Source organism: Myodes glareolus, chromosome 9 (assembly GCF_982192425.1).
Source record: "Myodes glareolus chromosome 9, mMyoGla1.1, whole genome shotgun sequence".
Lineage (NCBI taxonomy): Eukaryota > Metazoa > Chordata > Mammalia > Rodentia > Cricetidae > Myodes > Myodes glareolus.
This window is the reverse complement of record NC_142034.1, coordinates 57,044,806-57,071,363: the sequence shown is the minus strand read 5'-3', so window position 1 is coordinate 57,071,363 and position 26,558 is coordinate 57,044,806. Positions and strand designations below refer to the sequence as shown.

At 44.6% G+C, this 26,558-nt stretch overlaps 1 protein-coding gene across 1 annotated transcript; it reads left to right on the top strand.

Annotated features, from left to right (window-relative positions):
• Nucleotides 1-1,624: 1,624 nt before the first annotated feature.
• LOC125409203 (myosin-1) lies at nucleotides 1,625-25,455 on the top strand. Its single transcript, XM_087910511.1, has 39 exons — nucleotides 1,625-1,793; nucleotides 3,177-3,421; nucleotides 3,519-3,662; nucleotides 3,782-3,938; nucleotides 4,954-4,981; nucleotides 5,747-5,861; nucleotides 5,954-6,046; nucleotides 6,146-6,209; nucleotides 6,856-6,954; nucleotides 7,043-7,146; nucleotides 7,265-7,403; nucleotides 7,610-7,728; nucleotides 7,832-7,981; nucleotides 8,775-8,945; nucleotides 10,085-10,397; nucleotides 10,492-10,568; nucleotides 11,763-11,850; nucleotides 11,937-12,054; nucleotides 12,312-12,435; nucleotides 12,523-12,659; nucleotides 12,757-13,012; nucleotides 13,998-14,240; nucleotides 14,351-14,527; nucleotides 15,312-15,457; nucleotides 15,544-15,634; nucleotides 15,722-16,111; nucleotides 16,645-16,771; nucleotides 18,349-18,467; nucleotides 18,656-18,852; nucleotides 19,982-20,165; nucleotides 20,428-20,593; nucleotides 20,681-20,805; nucleotides 21,234-21,542; nucleotides 21,625-21,828; nucleotides 22,133-22,258; nucleotides 22,346-22,516; nucleotides 22,997-23,101; nucleotides 23,219-23,314; nucleotides 25,195-25,455. Exons 2-39 carry the CDS (start codon nucleotides 3,218-3,220, stop codon nucleotides 25,345-25,347), a joined length of 5,829 nt encoding a protein of 1,942 aa, XP_087766637.1. The 5' UTR covers nucleotides 1,625-1,793; nucleotides 3,177-3,217; the 3' UTR covers nucleotides 25,348-25,455.
• The last annotated feature ends 1,103 nt before the right edge of the window (nucleotides 25,456-26,558 follow it).

The window sequence follows — 26,558 nt, the reverse complement described above, 5'->3', positions numbered from 1 at the left end:
AGTATCTTATAACTTGGTAGTAACAACAACAACAAAACACGGCCTTGCTTTCTCCTCCCTGGAAAGATTTTTCAGAGTAGATCCAAAGTCCATCTTAAAATTCCCATCAAATCCTATTCGTAGAATTATGACAATGTTTGCTCTGAGAACTGCTAGTCGCACTTCACAGGTACCCAATAAAGAGACAGATATATAAGAAGCAAAGTGATGTACCTGATGGAGCAAAGTAGCTAATAGTTGTCTAGGAAAGTTCCTGGTGGATGGTTGCGCTGCCCTTCAAACCCCTTCTTGGTGCCTTCCATGAATCTGCTCTAGACAGAAGAGTGTCACCAGCGGGTGTGCTGAGCTCACATCAATTGCCCAAGTCTAAACTGCGGTGTGACTTGTGGGACTCTCCTCTATTCTTTGAACTTGGTTGCTTTGTTTGAAAAATGAGAAATGCAGATCGCACAGTCCCTTGCAGTAATAAAATCATATGACCATCCCAACCTGCATCTCTGGGTATCTACTTTCACATGGCGGCTTGTTTTACCTCATCAGTGGAATAGAGCTGGGTGCAAAACAAGACCCTGGGGGCTTAGTCTCAGTCATGCAACATTAGCTATGAGAGAAATGCAAGGCTACTCAGACAGCAAAGCAAACAAGCATTAAAACAGGGAACAATGTTCAGGTGTTGCTTGCAAATATGCACCAAGGTGGCTGCTGGGGAAGGCAAACTCGTTGGCATGAGGAGACAAATATTTCTGGTTTTTAGTATTTGTTCAATACGTCCACTTCATAGAGGAAGCAGGGTTTCACAGGCAACTTGATTTCTCTTTTCTCAATGAGAGACTGGGTGTGTGGCTAGGCAGCAGGTTGGGGATAGGTCTCTCTCAAGTGGGAAGGGGATGACTTGACAATGAGTCAGAGGTAACTGACCGCAGGGAAACAAAAGCAGCTGTCTCTTTGGCTCTTCTTCATCAACCAGATTTTGAAATTAAGCTTTGAAGCATCCTTCAAAAAGGACAATGGATTGTAAAACAAACAAACAAACAAACAATCCTGTCTTCTTGAAAGGAAGTAGCAGTGTTTCAGCGACACTCGGTAAGCCAGAGAAAGTTTCCTCTGTGGTATAGTATTGCAATTGTGCGGGCAGCTGAGAGCCTTCCCACAGGGCACTCAGTGAAACACAAGAGCTCCAGGCAACAAAGTCCAGGGATTCCAGAACTCAGCAGTCTTTAAAACAACACCTTCCATTATTCCAAGGGCGGATCATTTTCCTATCACCAACGACTCAAATTATTTATAGGAGATTGGTTCATATACTTCACCCAATGTGAGAGGAAATCTTTCTAATTATATCCAAACATCTTTAATATGAAGGGAATTAGGCTTGGAGACCTTCCTTGCCAAAACCACGTTTTGCCAAATATGTTTTAAGAAAGAGGAGGAGGTTACGTGTTTTCCAAATTTGATCCTATAAAAGTACCCTTGGTATGAGAATGACTTGTCTTTCCTCATAAAGCCTCAAGGTAAGAGTGTGTGAGGACAGGGCTCTGTGTGGACGGGAAGGGATGCCTGGCTGCTAGCGTGCATGCCACACATCCTGGCTCCTGCTGGCCCTGGCAGGCCTTCCAGAGAAGCACCAACTTAGTCTGTAGCAATTGTAATTAGATGTTGTGGTCTTCCCAGTCATTCCCTGGGTTCCTCACATAAGAACTGTGCACTGATTGGGAGTCACTAGCATTGACTCAGAAGGCATTTGCTTTCTTTACTTACAGTCCTGACCCACCGTCGAGGTTGCATCGCTCAAGGTAAGGCCTTTTTTTCCCTTTTAATTTCTTCTGGAGTGTGAGGAATCTTCTTTGGTATTTGGAAAGTGTCTCTTGGGGTTGGAAAAGGAAAAGCATTTCAATGTCATGGCTGACCATGCTTTCTACTGCAAATCTCCGAGGGGGCTTAGGAAACTAGGTCTCATTAATCCAGACCCTTTGCAGTGTCTGAGTGGCTTCCTCAGAGTCTTGGGGGTTTTGTGCATGAGGTTTTTCTCTGTCCAGTTCCGTAGTTTGTCTTGTAAGTGATGACAGCATGCGATGCAACACAGTCTACTCATTTCAAAGGAGGAGCGTAAGCATCCTAGGCTCCAGCTTTTAGCACTAATTAATAAGAACTGTGAGATGGTGTCCACATGGGTAGGTAGAACATATCAACCCTTACCTTACCAAAGCATAAGTCTGTGTAATGCCTCATAACCAGTCATGTAAAAGTGAAGTGGTGAGAAAAAGGTTTCAGCGAGACAAAGCACTTTAATTTTGCTATACCAGTTATTGCGGTTTGAATGGAGAAATGGGGAAGAGTTTACCCAAAGGCACTTTCCCACGAAAGGTATCTTTTGAAATTAGAATACAGATTCTATATGAAGACTGTTGGCAGGGTTCATAAATGACAAGAAGTAGGTTTGAAAGAAAAAAGTTGGGGGAAGTATTTAAAGGAATACGAATAAAAGAGCAAGAAAACATAGCGAAATGTGTCAAAATTCTGATGCAGGGATAGGATTAGTGGCCTGCAAGAAAATGTCGTTTTTGACATACACGATGCCAAACCAAGCTCTTCACATTTCTGATTTCTCTTCTAGTGTGTAATCTTTGTCATTGCTGAGTCTGTAAGGGAAATAAAAACCAAGATTTCACATACAAGGGAGTTCCTAAAACTTTAGCTGATCCTGATTTTGCCAAGGCAGCCAGCTCGGAGCCCTTCTCAGCATCCAGCATGTGTTCTCAGAGGTGTGAAGGATGCCAGAAAGAGGAGGACTCCATGATGCACAGCGCTGAAATTCCAGTGGGAAGGAAAGAAAGTACAAGGGGCCAGAGAACATTTTAGCGTCTTCTTTACTTGGTGTTTTGTAGGAGCCAATGGCAGGCAGCTTCTAAAGGTTAATATACATAACAAACGAGGCACAGGAAGCAGCCCTGCCATCTCTCACAGTAGGCGAGCAGCTAACAACCACCTCTAACTGCGTGATTAAGTACTTGTCAGCACTGGCAAGGAACAGGCAGCCTGACATTTCAACCACGGCCAGCCAGGGAGGTGGTTAGATCTGGGGCAATGCATTCACCCAACTGTCAGGGAATAAAAAAAAAATTGCATGTGATTCTAATAGCCCAGTTTTTAAATTTCTACCATTGTTCCTCTGCCAGGCAGGTTCTCTCACTGGGCTGCCCACCTATAGCCCGCAGCCATGAGTTCCGACGCCGAGATGGCCGTTTTCGGGGAGGCTGCTCCTTACCTCCGAAAGTCTGAAAAGGAGCGAATCGAGGCTCAGAACAAGCCTTTCGATGCCAAGTCATCCGTGTTTGTGGTGGACCCTAAGGAGTCTTTTGTGAAAGCCACAGTGCAGAGCAGGGAAGGGGGCAAGGTGACAGCCAAGACCGAAGCAGGAGCTGTGAGTAAAACCATCCGGTGCTGCAAGTGACATTACACCGCTGGGCTAGTTTGATTAACACTTAGTTCCTAACCTAAAATCTCTTATTTATGGACAGACTGTAACAGTAAAAGATGATCAGGTCTTCCCCATGAACCCTCCCAAGTACGACAAGATCGAGGACATGGCCATGATGACCCACCTGCACGAGCCCGCCGTGCTGTACAACCTCAAAGAGCGTTATGCAGCCTGGATGATCTACGTGAGTATCCCTCATGGCCTTTCGTTCCAGAGAGTAACTAGTATGGTTTTCAAAAAAAAAAAAAAAATAGTAGCTAATGAATGTCCCACCCAATAATTATGTCCCTCTTTTTGATGCAGACCTACTCGGGCCTCTTCTGCGTCACTGTCAACCCCTACAAGTGGCTGCCAGTGTACAACGCAGAGGTGGTGGCGGCCTACCGAGGCAAAAAGCGCCAGGAGGCCCCGCCCCACATCTTCTCCATCTCTGACAATGCCTACCAGTTCATGCTGACAGGTGAGTGGCTCACAGGGCTTTCATAGCAATTGTGATATGAAATCCTATAGTCCAATGATGTTAGAGCCCCAAGGACCTTTGGAAAGAAACAGTTGTTCGTGATTGTTCATGACGTTCTCATTGCTCACGGAAGCGGTTTTTGACCACAGAGAAGGGTAGACACTGTCAGCCAGGAGCTAAACTCAGCTCAGTTGCTTCTCCCTCTCCCCCCACGACCCCAGCAGAGCTTGCATCTTTCTCAGGCCACTCAGGGTCTCACAATCTCCTTGCTTGGGGAAGTCTGCTCTACTTTGTGTGTTCAACTAATGGGGAAAATGTTGCTTGGAGAGAAGTGCAAACCACGTCATCCACTCCCTCACTGCCTCCGTTTCTTACTCCTTGTACTGGACACTTTTGAAAGAGCAGTCATTTTTAAAGTCACCTGAGTGCGTTCTTGTTGGTGACTTCTGCTTAGTAAAGATGGTGTGTGGGGTACCTAGATATTTTACAACTAGAGGCTTTCACCCACAAAGGATTTCCCTTTGAGAACCACTTTGAGATGTCTACATGATCATTCCTTAACAATTTGAGGAAGGTCAATCAGAGGTTTGCAGTCTGAGCCCACAGGACAAGAAATTTTTTCTTTGTGAGGTTAATTCACCCATTTAGAAATGAAATCTTAACCTTGGCTGATTGGCATCATTCTAACTTGTAAAACCAGGACACATTATGCATTTCTAGCAGTGGTTGTTTATCAGTGGGAAGTGTGCCGTTGAAATCTACAGACGGGGGTGGATGCGTGTGTTTGACTTTGGAGCATATTATCCTTTATATGAAGTCAATAGGGAGCTCTTCCTGCCGTGATGTAGCTATGACAGCATCTTATGGGTTTCTTTCTTGACTTGAAAAACCAGAGAGTAAATCCCAATAATACAGTAAAAAAAAAAAAAAGCTTCCATGAAAAACGTGACACGTAGAGACTCAAGAAAAATTTTTGTGACTAATGTATGTGCTGACTACACTGTTTTTCTTCTAGATCGGGAGAATCAGTCTATTTTGATCACGTATGTATTTCTATTCTGAAACTTTCTGGTTTTTTCCCCCTCCCTGGGAAAATGACAAAATCCAAAGAGAAAATTAGTGAATGCTAAAAGAAACGACACAATTAGTGAGGATCTAGGCACTGGTTCAGAGTCACCGTAGAAAGCAGATTGAGTCCAGATGTAAAACAGCAGAGCTGCAGTTCATCTTGCTGGCCGGTATAGCCTTGTGTCACGTGGCAATCCCAAAAGTAGGGAATGTCAGATTCCCTCTTGGAGCTTGGCCAGAACTCAGTCCAGTGCAGAGAGCAGCATACAGCCTAAGAAGGTACAGCTTTGGGAGGGGAGCACTAGCCAAGTCATTTGAGGCCCCCCTAGAGAACTTCCAGCACCCACCTGTGAGATCTAACTGATTTCCAGTCTCAGGCAGCCAAGGAAAACACACAGCACTGGGGCTTCTTACTCATCCCTTTGTTCGCTACATAGCTGTGGAGGGGCTGCTGGGTGACCTCCTCAAGAACAGGTCTCAGCACCCTTGCAAAGAACCTGGAACATTTTAAGGACCCAAGCTGGGTGAATGAATGAATAAATGAATAATAAATGAATTCCCCTTCTTGTCAGCATAAACTAAGGGAAGTAATATGAGTTATCTGTAGGGCGAAAAGACCTAACCTGGAGGACTGTGACAGAGATGTAAAGACAGACACCCGAGGGGGCAAATACTGTCGGCAGACATAGTTTCATCGGCCACAAAGCTTAATTTTCCACATATTGGTCTTTATTGAACAGTGGAGAATCTGGTGCCGGGAAGACTGTGAACACGAAGCGTGTCATCCAGTACTTTGCGACAATTGCAGTCACTGGGGAGAAGAAGAAGGAGGAGGCGACTTCTGGCAAAATGCAGGTGGGTCTGATTGTCCCAGTCAGAGTGTAGGCTCTGCTGTCTGTCTCAGGCAAGAAAGCCCTGAGATGTGAGAACTGATCTTTCCCTTGCAGGGGACCCTGGAAGATCAAATCATCAGCGCCAACCCCCTGCTGGAGGCCTTTGGCAACGCCAAGACCGTGAGGAATGACAACTCCTCCCGCTTTGTGAGTCTGACTTCAGAAGAAACCTTATCGGAAGCACTGCGTCCGTTCCTCTCTAGTGCATCAGTCTTTGACGCTAACATCCCCTTTTTCCCTTCCAAGGGTAAATTCATCAGGATCCACTTCGGCACCACAGGGAAACTGGCTTCTGCTGATATTGAAACATGTGAGTAACTGGACCTTCTAACTAGAATCCAAGAATAACAAATGAGGGTTTGGAGGAACACTCTGCAGCTCCTGCTTAGCAAGGAGCCCAGAAAACACCTCTGCTGCCAAATAGGCTTGCAGCGAGTGCCAGCCTTAGGCAAAGCCCGCAGTGCGCCTTTACCCACCCAGGCATGAGCTAACGAGTCTGTAGGAACTGCCAGGCGTTCTTGGACTCATTTGAAATATCCTGGCTCAGAACACTTGCAAAATACTCAAAGAACAAAGTAACCCGGGGGCGTTTGACTTGCCCACGGGTTCAAGGTATGTGATTCTTCCATTCCTGAGCCTCGGTGACTTTTTCCCTTAGTAGCTCCTATAGTAGAATGCCAGGAGACTCGTGGAAGCTCCAGTATTAAATCATATTCCAAAAGTCAAGGTTCTTCTCTATGAGAAATGAGCATTCCTTTAGGCAAGTACATTTTACCTTCGTTCTAGAGGTGTTAAGAGAAAACTCAGTGTTTGTAGAGATTCAGCATGTGAGACCTCATGACCATCGAGCTACAGTCTCCAGGGCTCCTAAGACTTAGCTGATGGTCTCAAGTTCTGAAACCAACCTAAGACACATGATAACTCTCTTCTTATTTGGTGTTGATTATCTATGACAGATCTTCTGGAGAAGTCTAGAGTCACTTTCCAGCTAAAAGCTGAAAGGAGCTACCACATCTTCTATCAGATCATGTCTAACAAGAAGCCAGATCTAATTGGTAAGAACCTTAAATTCATAAACGGATGTTAGTGTTTTTATTAGCATTTTCTAATACTAACCAGGTACCCTGAATCCTGTGTACCCAGAAATGCTCCTGATCACCACCAACCCGTATGACTACGCCTTTGTCAGTCAGGGGGAGATCACAGTGCCCAGCATTGATGACCAAGAAGAGCTGATGGCCACAGACGTAAGTCACACGTTATGTATGAACATAGCAGCGATGGCCTAGTTAGGGTAAATTCTAAATTCTTCCAAGTAAGTTGTGTCTTCTGCCCTTACATTTTTCCTCTCTTGGCTCCTCTTAGAGTGCCATCGATATTCTGGGCTTCACTTCTGATGAAAGAGTCTCCATTTATAAGCTCACAGGGGCCGTGATGCATTATGGGAACATGAAATTCAAGCAGAAGCAACGAGAGGAGCAAGCTGAGCCAGATGGCACTGAAGGTACCAAAACCAAACTAAATTCTCTCTATGGGTTTACAGAGGAAATATAGTTCAAACTCATGTCTCCCTTGTAACTGAACTTCTAGTGGGCACACAAAAATTTATCCCCACATAGAGTATACAAAAAAATCTACTCAACACTTGGTCACTGTGTATTATGAGGCCCAGAGAAGGTAATGTTGGGACTCTGAATTATATTTCCGCAGTTGCTGACAAGGCTGCCTATCTCCAGAATCTGAACTCTGCTGACCTGCTGAAAGCTCTGTGCTACCCCAGGGTCAAGGTCGGCAATGAGTACGTCACCAAAGGCCAGACAGTGCAGCAGGTGAATGCATGTCCTCTGTGAAACACACACACACACACACACACACCCCAAAACCTCCTTGATGCCATTAACGATACCAACGAGAACTATTCTGTCTCTAAAGGTGTACAACTCTGTGGGTGCCCTCGCCAAAGCCGTCTATGAGAAGATGTTCCTGTGGATGGTCACCCGCATCAACCAGCAGCTGGACACCAAGCAGCCCAGGCAGTACTTCATTGGGGTCTTGGACATCGCTGGCTTTGAGATCTTTGATGTAAGTTGGCAGAAACCTTGTAACAGCAGAGAAATGTGCAAGTCTTGTCCTGTAGTCATGAAGGGAATGCCTATGAAAAATGACTACATTATAAACTGATTCACACAAGAGGACTGGAAATCTGAGGAAGGGTGTGAAATTTGGAGTCAAACTCCAGCTGAGTCATTGCCTCACTGTGTGGTAGCAGGAATAGCGTGTGCCTGGTCATTGCACGGTCTCACGAAGGACATATCAGTTTATGTGACAGCCTCTTGCGGAGCTTTCTGTCAGTTACAACACTGGTGTATTTAAAGCCCCGAGTTTAATCCCCAATTTACAATCAGCGATCAATAAATGATAGAGAAGATGATTAATAAATAATAGCATCAAACTGGCACCAGGAAAGGTGATGGCAAATGAACACAGGCTTTGAGATTCCTATCTGCTTAATTAGGGAGACAAAATATGTCTTGACACTAAGGTAACTTCTGCAATGACCAGGTACAGTGAATGGAAACAGCAACCAAATAAACTCAAATATTTCTGCCTAAGAAAGAACGCTATGCAATCCAGTCAAAGTGACTGGCTCTTTATCTACCCGTTGTATTTGTAACCGGTCTCCTTCTGAAATCATATTTGAGAACGTTTTTCTATGAGTCTATTGATAAGTTGATGAAAGTTGAGTGAGGGGGTTTGCAACAAGTGGTAGAAAACTCCCACCATCCTCAGAGAGCAGTTAGCCTGCCCCGCTGAGGAGAACCCAGAGAGGCTTTCATTAGAAATCAACCGCTCATTTGCTTCTCCACTTGCTTAGTTCAACAGCCTGGAGCAGCTGTGCATCAACTTCACCAACGAGAAGCTGCAGCAGTTCTTCAACCACCACATGTTCGTGCTGGAGCAGGAGGAGTACAAGAAGGAAGGCATCGAGTGGGAGTTCATCGACTTCGGCATGGACCTGGCCGCTTGCATCGAGCTCATCGAGAAGGTTCGTGCGCCCTTTCCAGATCACAGCTGTGTGATGTGGAAACGAAAAACAGTAAAATCTTGGCGTGTGTGGTGGCCAAAGATTACTACCTATGAATGAAATGAGGGGAGTACGCTGGTAAAATGAGACAAAATGTTTTCCTTTAAAAAATGTCCATTCTCTGACAACTTTACAGACACATATTGCTCCCCGCCACACACACCAACTTTGGACTCCCCCTCAACAAGTCAGTCTCCTAATTTTTTTTTTTTTTTTTGGATCCATTGAGCATGGGGAAGGAGATTGCTACCACATCATGGGCAACTTACCAGTGGTGTCACCACAGAATAGAGCCCCTCCTTCTCCAGCTACCACTGACTAAATGCAGCTCCTCAGGGCAGGGCAGGGCCTAGGGAGACCTTGCATTCCTAGGTGAAAGACGGGCAGTCCGCATCCCGTGCAGGTGTTGGGCAGGTAGCCACAGCTGCCGAGTTCATGAGGACAGTGGTAAGCTGTCTCAGTTCCAGAAGACAGTACTCCACAACGCCCATCCCCCAGCTTCAGGCTCCCCCATTCTTGCTGTCCCCTCTTTTGAGACAGACTATGTTCTACAGGGTCCACAGTTTATGACTACCCAGAGATTACAATCAAAGCCTTAAGACCAAAAGCTATCCTTAAGTATAAAAGTTTAGCCCTTACTAAATATTTTTATTTACTTCTCTGGCATCCTTGGATTCACTATTATTGACCTCTGAAGTACAAATTTCTGATGCTGTCGACCAAGGCTTCCAAACTCTAGCTATGCCAAACCCACCCCAAGCCCTTAAAACAGTGTCCCCTGTTTTCACCCCCATGAATACTTCACAGCAGATGCTAAATGAACCGTGGTGTCTGCACTGCAAGTAACTCTAGTGCGGCTAGTTAGGAAGTCACATTGTGAGAAGTTCTGCTCCAAGACTTTTGGGGTAAAGATACAAAATCCAGAAAATCATAGCCATTATTTGTCATAACTAAGACCCTCATTAAGTCAGTGACCTCCACCAAACAAATGAGTTTTCATTAGCTCTGTGGAACTAAAGACTGAATTCAGCCATTCAAGTCGTCTGTCACGTTTGTGAGCAGATTTCACGGGGCATTTATTTCTGTATTTATTCTTCTAGCCCATGGGCATCTTCTCCATCCTGGAAGAGGAGTGCATGTTCCCCAAGGCGACAGACACCTCCTTCAAGAACAAGCTGTATGAACAGCACCTAGGAAAGTCCAACAACTTCCAGAAGCCCAAGCCTGCCAAAGGCAAGGTTGAAGCTCACTTCTCGCTGGTGCACTATGCGGGCACCGTGGACTACAACATCGCAGGCTGGCTGGACAAGAACAAGGACCCCCTGAATGAGACCGTGGTGGGGCTGTACCAGAAGTCTTCAATGAAAACTCTGGCTTACCTCTTCTCTGGGGCAGCGGCAGCTGCTGAAGCAGGTGGTCATCAATCAACTATCTTTATTTAATGTGGAAATTCTAAGCAGAGAAGCCTGGCTTCTGACTGACCACTGTGCTTTCCTTGCCCTCTCAGAGTCCGGTGGTGGCGGTGGAAAGAAAGGAGCCAAGAAGAAGGGTTCTTCTTTCCAGACCGTGTCAGCCCTCTTCAGGGTAAAAACTTCATTTTCTCTCTAAATGAGTTTAGGCTGTTAGATTTTATGCTGCTGTAGACGGGCGGGGGGGGGGGGGGGGGGAGGGGAGAAGAATACTGTTTCAAAAGCTCTGGAACCGGATGTGGCTGATGTAGGTGGGGTGGGGGTGGGTCAGCTGATAGTGGTATACCTGAGTTTAAGGGAGGATCAGAATAGCTTTGAAGAAATGCCTCCATAAATAAGGTAAGAGTCAGGAGTGGATTACAGAAACATCAGATGGAAAAACTCAATTTGGGAAGTTGGCAATGAGGTCAATTGGAATTCAGAACTCTCCAGTGGGAGAGGACTGCATATATCATGAGGTTTGCTTCAGCTTCTGGGAGCTTCCAAATGATTTAGGTTCCTAAGTATATGCTAAGAGGCCTCAACTGAGTAGATTTGAAGTGGAAGACAGGTGAACAGTGGCAGGAATCGAAGAGTGAGTCAGAATATAAGAAATATAGACTGTAAGAAATCTAAGTCAGAATATGAGAAAAAGAATATAAGAAATACAGGGGAATATAAAATATAAGGGAATATATTAGGGAAGAAATCAGATATAATATTTTTTAAAAGAAAGTCATTAAGGAAAATTCAGTTGGCAAACGCAGCTCTTAATTACATCTTAAAAATGGACGTTCTTGTTATTCTGAAAGACTCTCTCTAAAAGTTGATGAACTTCTGATACTCAGTAATATAACTGTCAGTTTTTGTCAATTCCAAGAAGGAGGCATTGAGTGGACACTTCCCAGGGAACGAGTAGGATGATGCAGCTGTGTGGTGGCTTGTGAAAGTCAAGGACGAAATCTGGAGGCAAATTGGATTAGGAGCAAACCCAGACCAAAAATCTCAGTACATGCTCCATGCATGGATGCCACATTGTTCCATGTATGGATTTAGCACCTTTGTATGTTTACAGTGCCGTGATAAAAATATACAATATGCCAGGAAATTCATCAACACTGATCAGGCAGCTAAATAGCTAATAGGAAAACATGCTCCTGGTGTGCAAACATGGTGTGCAAACTTAGAGATTCTAGACACGGCTCTGGAAAATTCAAGCCTGGATACTGTTCAGTAGAACTGAACCAAAGCGGTGGCCCATGGTCATTGTGTCTGTAAATATGAGCTCTGAAACAACAGAGAGTACAGAAGATATTCTATGACTCCACAGGAGAATCTGAACAAGTTGATGACCAACCTGAGGAGCACCCACCCCCACTTTGTGCGGTGCATCATCCCTAATGAAACTAAGACTCCTGGTAAGATACTTCTGGTATTTACCAAGACAAGTCCCAGCACATTTGTTTAAGAGACTAGACCATGAAATATATGTGGGTTTTTCCAGGTGCCATGGAGCACGAACTGGTCCTGCACCAGCTGAGGTGTAACGGTGTGCTGGAAGGCATCCGCATCTGTAGGAAGGGCTTCCCCAGCAGGATCCTCTACGCAGACTTCAAGCAGAGGTTGGATATTTTTTCACTGTGAATTGTTTAAAGGTTTTTGCTATTGATTTTTTCTTTTAACAAATAGAAAAATAACACCCTCAAGTAATTTAGGGACACACTGTGATGTCCCTTGACTATTCAAAGAATAGATTAAGGGTAATATGGTTTCCTTTTTTGTTTTTCCTGTTAGACTACCCAACAGCAATGGTGTTTCTAAGGTAGGGAGATTTGTTTGGTATCAACAACTATATCATTTATTTACTTGGTTTAAACAGATACAAGGTGTTAAACGCAAGTGCCATCCCTGAGGGACAATTCATCGACAGCAAGAAGGCTTCTGAGAAGCTCCTTGGCTCCATCGACATTGACCACACTCAGTATAAGTTTGGTCACACCAAGGTAATCCTCTCAAAATCCAGCCTCATATCTTCCTGTCGCTTTGAACTCAGTGTGGAGTTTCTGATCTGCAACATTGCTTGCACACAGGTCTTCTTCAAAGCTGGTCTTCTGGGGCTCCTAGAGGAGATGAGAGATGAAAAGTTGGCCCAGCTGATTACCCGTACCCAGGCCATGTGCAGAGGGTACTTGGCAAGAGTAGAGTACCAGAAGATGGTGGAGAGAAGGTATGGATAAGGAAAACATCTGAAGTTCATTGTTCTAGTCCCTTTTGTTCTGATTCCCATTAGAACTCAACTTCAAATGTTTCTGTTCCTATCATAGAGAGTCCATCTTCTGCATCCAGTACAATGTCCGTGCCTTCATGAATGTGAAGCACTGGCCTTGGATGAAGCTGTATTTCAAGATCAAGCCTCTCCTGAAGAGCGCGGAGACCGAGAAGGAGATGGCCAACATGAAGGAAGAATTTGAAAAAACTAAAGAAAACCTTGCCAAGGCAGAGGCCAAAAGGAAGGAACTGGAAGAGAAGATGGTAGCTCTGATGCAAGAGAAAAATGACCTGCAGCTCCAAGTTCAGTCTGTGAGTCTCTCGAAGCCTGCCCTGATGCTAAAATCTCTGCTTAGTGATGAGCAAGAAAATGCCCAGAATTCCACACAATGAAGTGACTGGCTACTGGTCTTTTAAATTGAGATCTCTTTAAAGTGTTCCAGAACATTCCACACACAACATTACTGCAAATCAGTGCAGTAGGATTCTCAGTTGCCCAAAAGGAAAAACAAACCATTTTTTTTCTTTCTTTTAATTGATTTTCCTAGCAGACTGAGGATGGGAAGTAAGGGGATATTTGCTTTCCCACAATTCTACTGATTGACAAGTGAAAAGAACAATATTATTAGTGAATAGTGAGAAGACCTTGTAATAGTAATGTATCAACCCCAAACTAATAGCCCAAATTTTTAACCTACAGTCTTCTAAATACTTTCTACACAATTTTTTTAAAAGAAAATTTAGTCTACCTGAAAGAATAGGTAGAATAGTCTACCTGAAAGAATAGTCTACCTGAAAGAATTCTACTAATAGAATTTAGTAGACCAGGCTGGCCTCAAATTCACAAAGATCCACCTGTTTCTATCTCCTTAGTGCTGGAATTAAAGGCAAGTCTTCCACCCATTTTAAAAGATACAAGCTCCATTGTCATTGGAGGACACTCTTTCCTTCTAAGTCCATTTTTGATGTCCACTGTCCTATAAAAAGATCTTGAGTCTCAGTTCTTTATTTTGATGTACATTAAACAAAGAAAGCCAATTTGAAATTTTACGCATTAAACATGTTATAGCAAAACAATGGTATCATAGTTTCACCAGGCCAGGAACCATGTCTTACATTTCTTTCTTAATATTCAAGTCCATAGTCAGTGCTCAGTCAGTTTTGCTCAGTGGTAGAAAGCTAATTAAAAGAAAGCTGATGCCTTCTAACATAATTTTCTTGCTTGCTTTCAAAATATTAATAAAATCTAAAAGCTCCAGGTAACTTAAAGCTAAAAATGTCTATTGTCTCCCCTTAGGAAGCAGACAGCTTGGCCGATGCAGAAGAAAGATGCGACCAGCTGATCAAAACCAAAATCCAGCTGGAGGCCAAAATCAAAGAGGTCACCGAGAGAGCCGAGGACGAGGAGGAGATCAATGCCGAGCTGACAGCCAAGAAGAGGAAGCTGGAGGACGAGTGCTCAGAGCTGAAGAAAGACATCGACGACCTTGAGCTGACCCTGGCCAAAGTGGAAAAAGAGAAGCATGCCACAGAGAACAAGGTATGAGATAGATACATGAAAAATTTATGACTCTTAGATTATGAAGTAAAACATAAGTGCAAATATGTTCAAAAGATAACATGTAATGCAAAACATGTTTGCTTCCTAAGGTGAAAAACCTCACGGAGGAGATGGCGGGCCTGGATGAAACCATTGCCAAGCTGACCAAGGAGAAGAAGGCCCTCCAAGAGGCCCACCAGCAGACCCTGGATGACCTGCAGGCAGAGGAGGACAAAGTCAACACCCTGACCAAAGCCAAAATCAAGCTTGAGCAGCAAGTGGATGATGTGAGTCCAATACCATACAAGCGTTTTAAAGGTTTTTATAATTAAGCAAGCATAAGCTTGTCTCCTCATGATATAGTGACATTAACAAAGCTCATCCCCACATAAGAACTTTAGAACATAATTGCTGGTTTGGAGACCAAGATGCACACCCAAGGTAATCAATAGAGACAAGTGACTGTGAATAACAGATGATATTAGTGAGAAGAACCAAAGGCACTGAGGATTTATTCATCGAGACATTGATGAACACCACAGTCTTTAGCTGAACTAGTAACCCTTGTGGCGTCAAGAACACAAGGAAGATCTGTGTGTAGACAGAAAGCACAACAAAGTGTCCACAGGCCTCATGCTCAGAGGGGCAAGAGAGTACTACATATGGGTATGGATGGTAAGCTGGTTGTACATGTTGATCTGATATTTAACAGGGAACCTATTGGAAATGGGTGAATACAGGGCACAGTAGCCAAGGTGATGGTGTGGAAACATCCCTGGACTGCCCGTCATATGTGGGAAATTCTGCTCACAATGGATTCGGTGGGAGATAGAGGGACCAAGATGTGTCACTAGTAGTCACGGCACACACACTAGCACATTTCACCCGTGAGACACTGACTCTTAAGTCTAAGCACACAGCACAGCGACAGGTACTGAGGAGGAAGATCTTCCTAAATCCCAAAACTGCCAGAGAACATCTGATACGCTAGGAATTAATGTCACCAAGTTTAACCTGGGGGCAAACATTGTGCTATTCTTGGAACCACATTCATGAATTGTTAACTTTTAGCTTGAAGGCTCTCTGGAACAAGAAAAGAAAATCCGGATGGATCTGGAAAGGGCAAAGAGGAAGCTGGAGGGAGACCTCAAATTGGCCCAAGAATCCACAATGGATGTAGAAAATGATAAACAACAGCTGGATGAAAAGCTTAAAAAGTAAGCAGGAAAGATAAATGTCCCGGGGCGGGGGGAGGGGATGACAGTTAATGGCTCTATGACGGACACAAGGACTTTCCCTATAGGAAAGAGTTTGAGATGAGCAATCTGCAGAGCAAGATTGAAGATGAGCAGGCCCTCGGCATGCAGCTGCAGAAGAAGATCAAGGAGCTGCAGGTAAGCCAATGGCTTCCATCAGTCTAACTCATCAGGAAAAGCATGACTGACCCAAGAAGCTGAGTCTGTTCTTCCTGCCACCCCCAGGCCCGCATTGAGGAGCTGGAGGAGGAAATCGAGGCAGAGAGGGCCTCCAGGGCCAAAGCAGAGAAGCAGCGCTCTGACCTCTCCCGGGAACTGGAGGAGATCAGCGAGAGGCTGGAGGAAGCTGGCGGGGCCACTTCTGCCCAGATCGAGATGAACAAGAAGAGAGAGGCTGAGTTCCAGAAGATGCGCAGGGACCTGGAGGAGGCCACCCTGCAGCATGAAGCCACAGCAGCTACCCTGAGGAAGAAGCACGCTGACAGTGTGGCTGAGCTTGGGGAGCAGATTGACAACCTGCAGCGGGTCAAGCAGAAGCTGGAGAAGGAGAAGAGCGAGATGAAGATGGAGATCGACGACCTTGCTAGTAACATGGAGGTTATTTCCAAATCCAAGGTACAAACCTGCTATAAATATCCGTTCTGTAGGATAGGTGTGGCCTGGCAGAAGGAGGGTAATCACAGGTTGGGACTTGGAAAATGGGACGTAAGCCTGGCATGCTCACCCTAAATTAAAATAGCCATTCCCAAAATATAAAGCAAAATCTGAGCTTTTCCAGCTTAAAAAAAAACCCACAACTATCCAGTTATACATTTTGAGGTTTTAAAATGTTGTATGTCAGTCATGAACTTTTCATTTGTACTTTAGGGTCAAACAAAATTTGCTTCTCACAATCATGCAATGAGCTCAATCGGACATCATTATCTTACACCACAGTTAAGAACGTAGAGAAGGCACTGGGTTCACGGAACAATGCAGAAGCAGTGTGCTCAGGACATTGTCTTGTTATCCTTCCCATGGCACCCGAGGCTCATTATTACATCGCTGCATGCCAGTTTATTCTCAAATCAACAGCGATGCCTGAATCACTTACGCATTCCTTTGGTACGAGGACTTGCTTGAGTGCCTCCCCAACTCTCTGAATGCAGGGGAACCTTGAAAAGATGTGCCGCACACTGGAAGACCAAGTGAGTGAGCTGAAGACCAAGGAGGAGGAACAGCAACGCCTGATCAACGAGCTGACGGCCCAGAGAGGGCGTCTGCAGACAGAGTCAGGTAGGCTCTTTCCCTGGAACCACAAACTTGCCTTGCATTTTCAATTTGCTGACCACTGTACTGAATTACTTGAGATCATATATTACGTTCCTTGGAGGCATCTCATTATTGATCAGTGGCGTAAGCTCGCTCTTGTACAGAAGAAAGGTTGTTCAGTAGATAGGTGGGTAGGTAGGCAGATTGGTTGTTGGTACAGTTGCTTTTGCTTCTGGATATCATATAGCAGGTTTGGTGGTAATCAATAAGTTATCAAATATGAGTTGGACATTTAGGCATGTACCCGTAGTTGTGCCCCAGGGAGTTGAAGTAGAAAGATGCTCAGTTTAAAGTCAATCTGACATACCCTGTGAGCTCCAGGCTCGACTAGGCTACATATCAAAACCTGATCTCAAAATAAAATGAACAGAATTAATCAAGTGCAAAGTGTATCCCCACAGTAACTCCTCGCTTTTCAAAAGTTCTGCCACAAGCCGACTGTCATTAATTTTCCACATCCACCTGCATAGTGTTATCCCCAATCTGAAGATGACACACCATGGAAATAATGAGGTACTTTGTCCAAGTATGAATTTCTGGGGATGAACACAGGTCAGTGAGCAAAAGAGAACCAGCCAGATCGAGAAATCTCTGCATGTATACTGCTTACTGATTTGACCAACTTCCTACTGGAATTTTATCTTCCTCAATAGAGCTAACAAGATGAAAGTTGTTTCATGAGTCACATGGGCTATCACAGTTACAAGCAGCCGATAGGGTCAGGGAACCACTCTTGCGACATCATTCTAATGCTGTGCCTCTCGTGAGACTCAAAGACTGTGTTATTGTTATTAAGGTGGCAGGATGTTTGGTGTAAATTAAAGCGAGTCTCAGGTGAGGATGCTCCCTGCAATTTTCCCTCTTCAGCGCACGTTTTCTTTCTTACCAGCGGTCTGACTTTAAAGAGTAAATGCTTCTTAATACATTTTAAAACAGGAAAGACTTGCAAATGGCTAATTTTCACAGAGGGCACTGACAGGCTTCCCTCCCGACTCAGTTTGGAAGCTGTTCATAGTTCAGAACCAACTTATTCTAGGGGCATAACGACGCTTGCTGGTTCATAACGTGAAGATACTTCCCAGAGTTTCTTCTGCACATCCGTTCTGCTTACAGGGTCAACAATTTGAAGATTCCCATTCCTCAGACCCACCCCCCCCCACCCCGGTACCATGTACTCAGTTGTTTCAGGTGACTTTTCAGCACCATGTCTCCTTAGGCAGAAAGCATCTAGGGGCCGTGAATGTTCACTGTGCATTTTTTTCCTACATGCACCTTCACCTCTTTCAACTGTGATCAGATCTTAAACATCTTCTAAAAGCCTTCTTGGTTGATTGTCATAAACTGAGAGTTTGACTCAAAGTTCCCCATATTCTCATTAGACATAGATTCGCTCATCAGTAGTGACGTGGATGTCGGGGCTTTCATAAAACTTACACCTCTCACCTCATTAGAGACTCGATGCCCTTTCTCTGCTCCTGTTTTTATTTTAGAATTTTAATGTCTAGAGTCAGGCTAAGTTTTCTGGACCTTGGTCTTTCCAGGCGAATATTCACGCCAGCTAGATGAGAAGGACTCACTAGTGTCCCAGCTCTCCAGGGGCAAACAGGCGTTCACACAACAGATTGAGGAGCTGAAGAGGCAGCTGGAAGAGGAGATAAAGGTGAGCCAGACGGATCCTCGCTGTCATGGCTATCATTGTTCTTGTAGTTCTTTGGCTGTTTGTGTTTTTATATGTACAGTGTGTGCGTGCATGCATGTGTTTTCCTTCTTCCTGATGGCCTTTAAAGGCTTAGAGAAGAAACACGTTTGAACACAAAAAAATGAAATCACTGACCTCTTACTTTTCAGGCCAAGAGTGCCCTGGCTCACGCTCTTCAGTCCTCCCGCCACGACTGTGACCTGCTGCGGGAACAGTATGAGGAGGAGCAGGAGGCCAAGGCTGAGCTGCAGAGGGCCATGTCCAAGGCCAACAGCGAGGTGGCCCAGTGGAGGACAAAATACGAGACGGACGCCATCCAGCGCACGGAGGAGCTGGAGGAGGCCAAGTACGTGCTTGACTTGGCTAAAATGGCAGCATATACCTACGAACAACAATCCAAACAAGAAATACAAATGCTTAGGGAGTCCGTGGAAAGGATGGCAGAAGGAGAAAAGGTGCAAGGCAAGAGGAAGCTGAACAGTTATTTTTCAAAGGGGGAACTTTTGACCTCATTCTGTCTACACTGGTGCAGATAGAATTATTATAATAACATATTCAGGTAATTACATACCCTAGTGTGCTTTTCCTCTCTCTCCCAACCACTGATGGAATAATTCACCTAGAGGTATGGGTGCAAAGAGAAAAATAATCCATATTGATTGTAGCTCTTTCTCTCTATATGCAAAAATACCATGTAGGAGGAAATAGAAATCTGTGGTTAAGACCAAATGTGGGGCACAGAGATGCTGCAATAAGGGAGAAAACACTCTGTTTTATAAAGGAATAAATAGTCAATGCAATTCAAACATTCAAGGCTGAATTTCTGTGAGAAAGAACCTAGTTAGGAAAGAACCTTACTCTACAGTCAGTTTAAGATGCTGTCAGATGTCCATTCTCTGAATAGTGTACAATCTATATCCTGATGAAATTAATGTTTTGGTAGATACTTAATGGTGATTTTGAAACAAACTCTTACAGCTACATTTATATTGATTTTGGGAAAGTTTTTAATTGATGGATTAGCAAAAAGCTGGCAAAAAAGAAGATATACAATTATGCAGACCAAATCAAGGGTGTTGAATTCAACGTAGCCAGCAGTTGAGTACTTAACATGTGTGCCAGCCTCTGATAACACAAAGACTAGCAAGATGCAGGCTCTACCCTCTGAACATTAAAACTCAATGGAGTCACAGACATAACCGACAGCAATCCCAGGTAAATTCTAAGCTCTCCAAAAAAAAAAAAAGAAGATGTGTGAAGTCTTGGCTCAGGTTCCACAAAGTGTAACGCTGATGAAATTTGGTTGTCCTTAGCAGCTGGTGGCAGGAGAGTAGCAGTGAGTTCCCATGGACCCCGCTGGACAGGGCAAGCTTCACCGACTGAGGAAGTCTGGCCATGGAAACCCTTACTTGCTGCTGTTCTGAAATCGTTCCACTCATAACCACTCCCATCTATTCTCCATTTTCACTTCTCAGGAAGAAGCTGGCTCAGCGTCTGCAGGATGCTGAGGAGCACGTGGAAGCCGTGAACGCCAAGTGTGCTTCCCTGGAGAAGACGAAGCAGAGGCTGCAGAACGAGGTGGAGGACCTCATGATTGATGTAGAGAGGACCAACGCGGCCTGCGCTGCCCTGGACAAGAAGCAGCGAAACTTTGACAAGGTCTGCTTCCCGATCCTTCTACAGTCTTTAACGTGATCAGCCTTCCAAGACACTTGAGCACCTCCTTTAGCTCAGTATGTCCTTGTCCATTGGCAGAGATTGTGTGAGAGACTACCCATGAGCTTTGCTAGCTCTTCTCCTTCAGAATTGCTTTTCAATCCAGGATCACGTGGATCAAACTAAGTTTCTAGAACACATGTCTTCTACCTTCTACCCCATCAAACTTTATCTGCTGCATGTTTTCTCATTCCTTGCTCTTCAGATTCTGGCAGAATGGAAACAGAAGTATGAGGAAACCCACGCTGAGCTTGAAGCCTCTCAAAAGGAGTCCCGCTCTCTCAGCACAGAGCTGTTCAAGATTAAGAATGCTTATGAGGAATCTTTAGATCATCTCGAAACCTTGAAACGGGAAAATAAGAATTTGCAGCGTGAGTGCATCCCTCGTTTTCTTTACCAAGAGGCTTGAACGAATGCTTCCCATCTCTATACATTTCTGTATGCTTTTTCCCTGACAGAGGAGATTTCTGACCTCACGGAGCAGATTGCAGAAGGAGGGAAGCGTATCCATGAACTGGAAAAAATAAAGAAGCAAATTGAGCAGGAAAAATCTGAGCTTCAGGCCGCTTTAGAGGAAGCAGAGGTAGACATTCTATTGTACATTTTGTAACAATTATAAGAGGGGTTAGGCTCTATGGTTGCAAGAACTGGTGAATCAATCAAGAAATGAAAGATTATTCTTTATTCTCTCCACTGAGGATGAAGATAAAGAATGAACAGGAATCTAAGCACCATGAGTACATATTAAGACCTATGGTAGAAACAGACAACAAACAAAGATGAATAAGAGAAGGGTCCTCACTTAAGGGGATTCATCTGGCTAGGGAGATAAAAGTCTATAAAAACAACAATTACATACATCAGATGTTACCATAGCAACTAAGCAAAGATGTATATAAGGCTTATGATGGTAGCACACAGACAGGAACTAGTGAGAAAGCTTAGTTTAATTTTCCTGGGACACTGCACACTTCCATTCTCCTGCTGATGTCGCCTCTCACTGTCCTTAAGGCATCTCTGGAGCACGAAGAGGGAAAGATCCTGCGCATCCAGCTGGAACTGAACCAAGTCAAGTCTGAGATCGACAGGAAGATTGCCGAGAAGGACGAGGAGATCGACCAGCTGAAGAGAAACCACATTAGAGTCGTGGAGTCCATGCAGAGCACGCTGGACGCAGAGATCAGGAGCAGGAACGACGCCATCAGGATCAAGAAGAAGATGGAGGGCGACCTCAATGAGATGGAAATCCAGCTGAACCACTCCAACCGCATGGCTGCCGAGGCCCTGAGAAACTACAGGAACACACAAGGCATCCTCAAGGTAGGCGGCACCAAGAGATGGTGCCAGGTGAGGGGTGACTTGACCTGAGGACGCGGTGTCTCATTGATTGTATATTGTACAGGACACCCAGCTGCACCTGGACGATGCTCTCCGGGGCCAGGAGGACCTGAAGGAGCAGCTGGCCATGGTTGAGCGCAGAGCCAACCTGCTGCAGGCTGAGATCGAGGAGCTGCGGGCCACGCTGGAGCAGACAGAGAGGAGCAGGAAGATTGCAGAACAGGAGCTGCTGGATGCCAGTGAGCGGGTGCAGCTCCTCCACACCCAGGTGGGTATACAAGTGTGAAGGGGAAATTCTTGCTCATATCTTAGCACTATTCAGAAACTTATTTAAAATATTTTATGAAGAACTAGGTTTAACATGTTTAACTTTGAAGTAGTAACATTTTCATTTATCTGATCTATGATATCCAGAATTGACTGTCTTTTTAAAATATGGTATTAACTTAGTTAATTTATGAAACCTCTGAGGGAATGCTAGTCAAAAATTAGTTTAGAAGTTCATTTGGACATCAGGTATTCTAACTTTGTCCTTCAGTATTTAACATTTCTGCATTTGGTATTTTAACCAGAACACCAGCCTCATCAACACCAAGAAGAAGCTGGAGACAGACATTTCCCAAATCCAGGGAGAGATGGAGGACATCGTCCAGGAAGCCCGCAACGCAGAAGAGAAGGCCAAGAAGGCTATCACTGATGTGAGCAGAGGGAAAGACGAAGGTGAAGAACCTGAATCCCGCTGGGCCCTGTCAGCCCTTACCCGACTCTGTTTTATCACTCACCAGGCGGCCATGATGGCGGAGGAGCTGAAGAAGGAGCAGGACACCAGCGCCCACCTGGAGCGGATGAAGAAGAACCTGGAGCAGACGGTGAAGGACCTGCAGCACCGTCTAGATGAGGCTGAGCAGCTGGCACTGAAGGGCGGCAAGAAGCAGATCCAGAAACTGGAGGCTAGGGTGAGTTTCCTGGTCAACATGTATTCTTCTCTTTCTACTCCAAAATATGACTTCCAATACCTAAGACTGCTAGGCATTGTAAGGCATTCTGAGGTCAAGGGCGGATAAGCCCCTTGCCTGACAGTTTAGCTTGGGGCACTTTGACTAAGACATCAATGACTGCAAATAAAACAGCAGGCTACTTGAATAAGCAGACACCCACTGACCATTTAGATAATAGAAAACATTTTTTAAAATCTGCCTTTGGGGGCTGGAGAGATGGCTCAGTGATCAAGAACACTTGCTGCTCATGCCTAGGGCCCAGGATCAGTTCCCAGTACCCACATAGTGACTACAACTGTCTGTAACTCCAATTCCAGGGCAGCTGATGCCCACTTCTGACCTCTGCGGTGTATGTACACATATAGGCAAACAACACTCATTACAAAATAAAACAACAAATATAAAAAAAAATTCATTTAAATCCATTTTTCTGTTCAGGTCCGTGAACTTGAAGGAGAAGTTGAAAACGAACAGAAGCGCAATGTTGAAGCAATCAAGGGTCTGCGCAAACACGAGAGAAGAGTGAAGGAGCTCACGTACCAGGTAAGGGAAGGCCGGGCCTCGCTGGGTTCCTGCCCCTGTCTTCAAGACATTAAAAACCGCAGGTACAGAAAAATGAGGTGATACTCTCAAGAACCTTAACACTGTAACATCTTTCAGACTGAGGAAGACCGCAAGAACGTTCTCAGGCTCCAGGACCTCGTGGACAAACTGCAATCAAAGGTGAAAGCCTACAAGAGACAAGCCGAGGAAGCGGTGAGTTTCAAATCCCTGACACGAGTGGGTGGCCTCCTGCTCACAGACACCAGGAGGCCAGAGTAGTTAATGGAAAGAAATGGAAAGATGAGAAAAACAAGAAAGGACCAAGGGGAAATGACCTAGCAAGGGTCTAAGGAGATGATGCCACTTTATAAGCCAGAGAAAAACATCCTGGGGAGAATGAGGAGGGGAGGTGTGGCTCAGTAGTAAAACATGAACTTGGCACCTCTGAGGCCCTGATTCCAGTTGTAAACATCAAACTCAACCAACCAAAGAGTAGTCCCCCGTAGTATTCTAGAGAAGAGGAGGAGCAATGTAAAGAGTCTGGTCCAAGAAACAGAAAGGTTGAGGAAGAGAACGGGGTACCTGGGTCTACTGACCCAGGCAGAAGGCAGGTCACAAGGTCTTCTGGGCCTTGGTAAGAAGCCTGCATCTTAAAATAAATACAACCAGGCCATGGAAACAAGGCGGGGGTGGGGTGTTCCCATCCGGACTTAATGTGGCCTGCTTTGTGTTTTTAAAAGAGTATCCTTGCTCAATGTAGAGAAAAGATGGGTGGAAAACCCAAGTCAGTATAGGAAGACATGCTGGGAAAGTTTTCAGGTATGTTAGTGACTTGCATTAGGGCAAAAATAAAACAAAGAGAAGTGATGAGATTCAGAGCTGCTTCCGGAGACAGAGTAGGATTTGCCAACAGGTTCTCCTGGACATGTAAGGAAGCAAAGCAGGGATAACCAGTTCAGATCCATCAATTTGTGATGTGGGTTGCCAGGTGGGTGGTGGGAGCGTTACTGAAATGGAAACCTAAGGGGATCAGACGACCGACCCGGGTGAGAACAAAACAGGAATTCTACATCAGTTACATTAAATGCAAGATGTTGCTGTCCACGCAGTGGAGAGATGCAGTGAGCAGCAGACGTCTCATAGTAACGGAGGCCACAGGTCTCAGGGTTGTTTCAGCCAGTAGGTGACGGCAGCTTGGGTCATGACATTTACCCTTCTCTGACTCATCCGAAGGAGTCAAGGGTCCCTTGCTTCTCTGTGGCTCTATGAACCCATACATTGCACATGAGGTCCTCTGTGCACTGGTGGCTTTTGTTTACCCCCTGACCCCTTAGCTCTGAGAGGAAGAGAAAGGCGGGGGAGGGGGACAGTAAAGGAAGATGAAGGAACAGATATGCCCATGAGTGCACCTCGCCCGCCTCCCCTTTCCCTCCCCCCCTTAGCAAACCACTTAGCTTCTCCCTCACTCCAGTTCCTACTTTCTTCTTCTGGGAGAGGGAGATGCGGGGGCTTTTCCGAGCTCCCTATTTAAAGTGATTCTAAGCTCCATAAATGTTCTAAATTTGAATGTCACATTTTGCGAGGGTTCTTAATGAGATGTTTCAAAAGAGAATGGGTACTGGAGACTAAATTAAAACTGGCCTTTCCAAATTCATTGCTGTATCTACAAGCATAATCAGAGACCACTCAGACTACTTTAGAGAATAATAAACATGTTTAATTTCTGAACTTTATTAAGTGAGGGATAATTTAAAACCCAAGTGGCAGTAATTTAGATTCAGTTTGGTGTCATAGAGATTGCTTGCTTGGCTCTGGTCCATCCTCAGAAGCCTTAACAGCAATGACAACAAAGCCTGCGAGCCTGGCATAGTTACAGTAGCTTCAGTTTTTCCGGAAGTTCAGAGACAGCATTACCTGTGTTTATCAGTGAGTTCGAGAAGCATAAGGGGAGTCGATAGGAGAAAAAAAAATACATACTTCTTTAGCCTTCTTTGAAAATTAGTTTTAAGCAAAAATAAACCTAAGACACACTGACACAAGAGTCTAGAAATGCAAACTTTTTTCTTCCCTCATAAATGTGCTCCCATTCACAGGAGGAACAATCCAACGTCAACCTGGCCAAGTTCCGCAAGATCCAGCATGAGCTGGAGGAAGCTGAGGAGCGGGCCGACATTGCCGAGTCCCAGGTCAACAAGCTGCGGGTGAAGAGCCGAGAGGTTCACACCAAAATTATAAGTGAAGAGTAATGCATTTAAATGCAGGAAAGTGACCAAAGAGATGAGCAAAATGTGAAGATCTTTGTCACTCTGTTTTGTATTGATGATTTTGGGAGATAAAAAATTTATCTGCCAAGAGCTTGTGAGTCTCCTTGTTCTCTGTCTGAATGTCAATTGGACTTTTCTGTACATGAAGAAGACAAAAAGAGAGAGAAACATTCTGATTACATTTATATGCAAGTGGTCAGTCACTGAGGTTAGACATGACAGAGGGCAGCCAGGAAAAGTCCTGTATATACTGCAGGTGTCTGTGGGAAGGGGGTGGAGCCTAGAGGTATGCCAGGGCACGCATAGGAGCCCCGCTTGGCCCATCTGCTGGCTTCGAAAGATGGAGTAAAAACAGACTAAAATGGTAATTACACACATACAATCAGAGCAAAATTTTTTTAAAATGTCTTTAATTATTGTCAAAAATATTTAAAATGAAAATCCTTCACAATGATGGCATGGGGTTAAGTAAACTGGGGTTCGGATTCCTGGAAGTAACAGACTTTCCACTTCATGGTCATCTTTATGTAGGGATGTGAGGCCTTTGCTATCTACAGGTGTTCAGACACTCGTTTACTGCACCTGCTCCCAGCATGACACTTGAGACTAGTGAGGAGGAATTAAGAATGAATGGTTCTTATTTTCTTCCATCCTTTGGAAACTTAGTTATGTTAGACCTTCTCCGGTCTTTGATAGCACTGAGTCAATTAGCATATACATGTTGTATTTTTAACAGTTACATATATACTAGATGTCACTTTTCTGCTCCCACTAGCGCACACGCATGCATGCGCACGTGCACACACACACACACACACACACAATTCTTTAATGGGAAACATATCTGATATCTGACATTAGTTTCTCCAGCTGTGGTCTGGCATTGTACAAAGCATCTTAATGATAACGTAGTTGAAAAGAGTTGTACAATTTGAAGGTATCAACCTTTGACTCTAAACATTTTAATTGCCATAAAATTGTTTTAAAATACACCTTAAACGCATGTTGGACACACACTCTAAACTTTCTAGAGCCCCAGTACCACAAAATACATATAATATGCTATACAGATGTGGGAAATCTGGTTAGCACATAGCTCTTCATTGACCATTAACAGCTCATTATGTGAAGTGCACATAGTGACTTAGAGATCCTAGCTGTTGAGGCCCACAGCACTTCTGACATTTATTGTA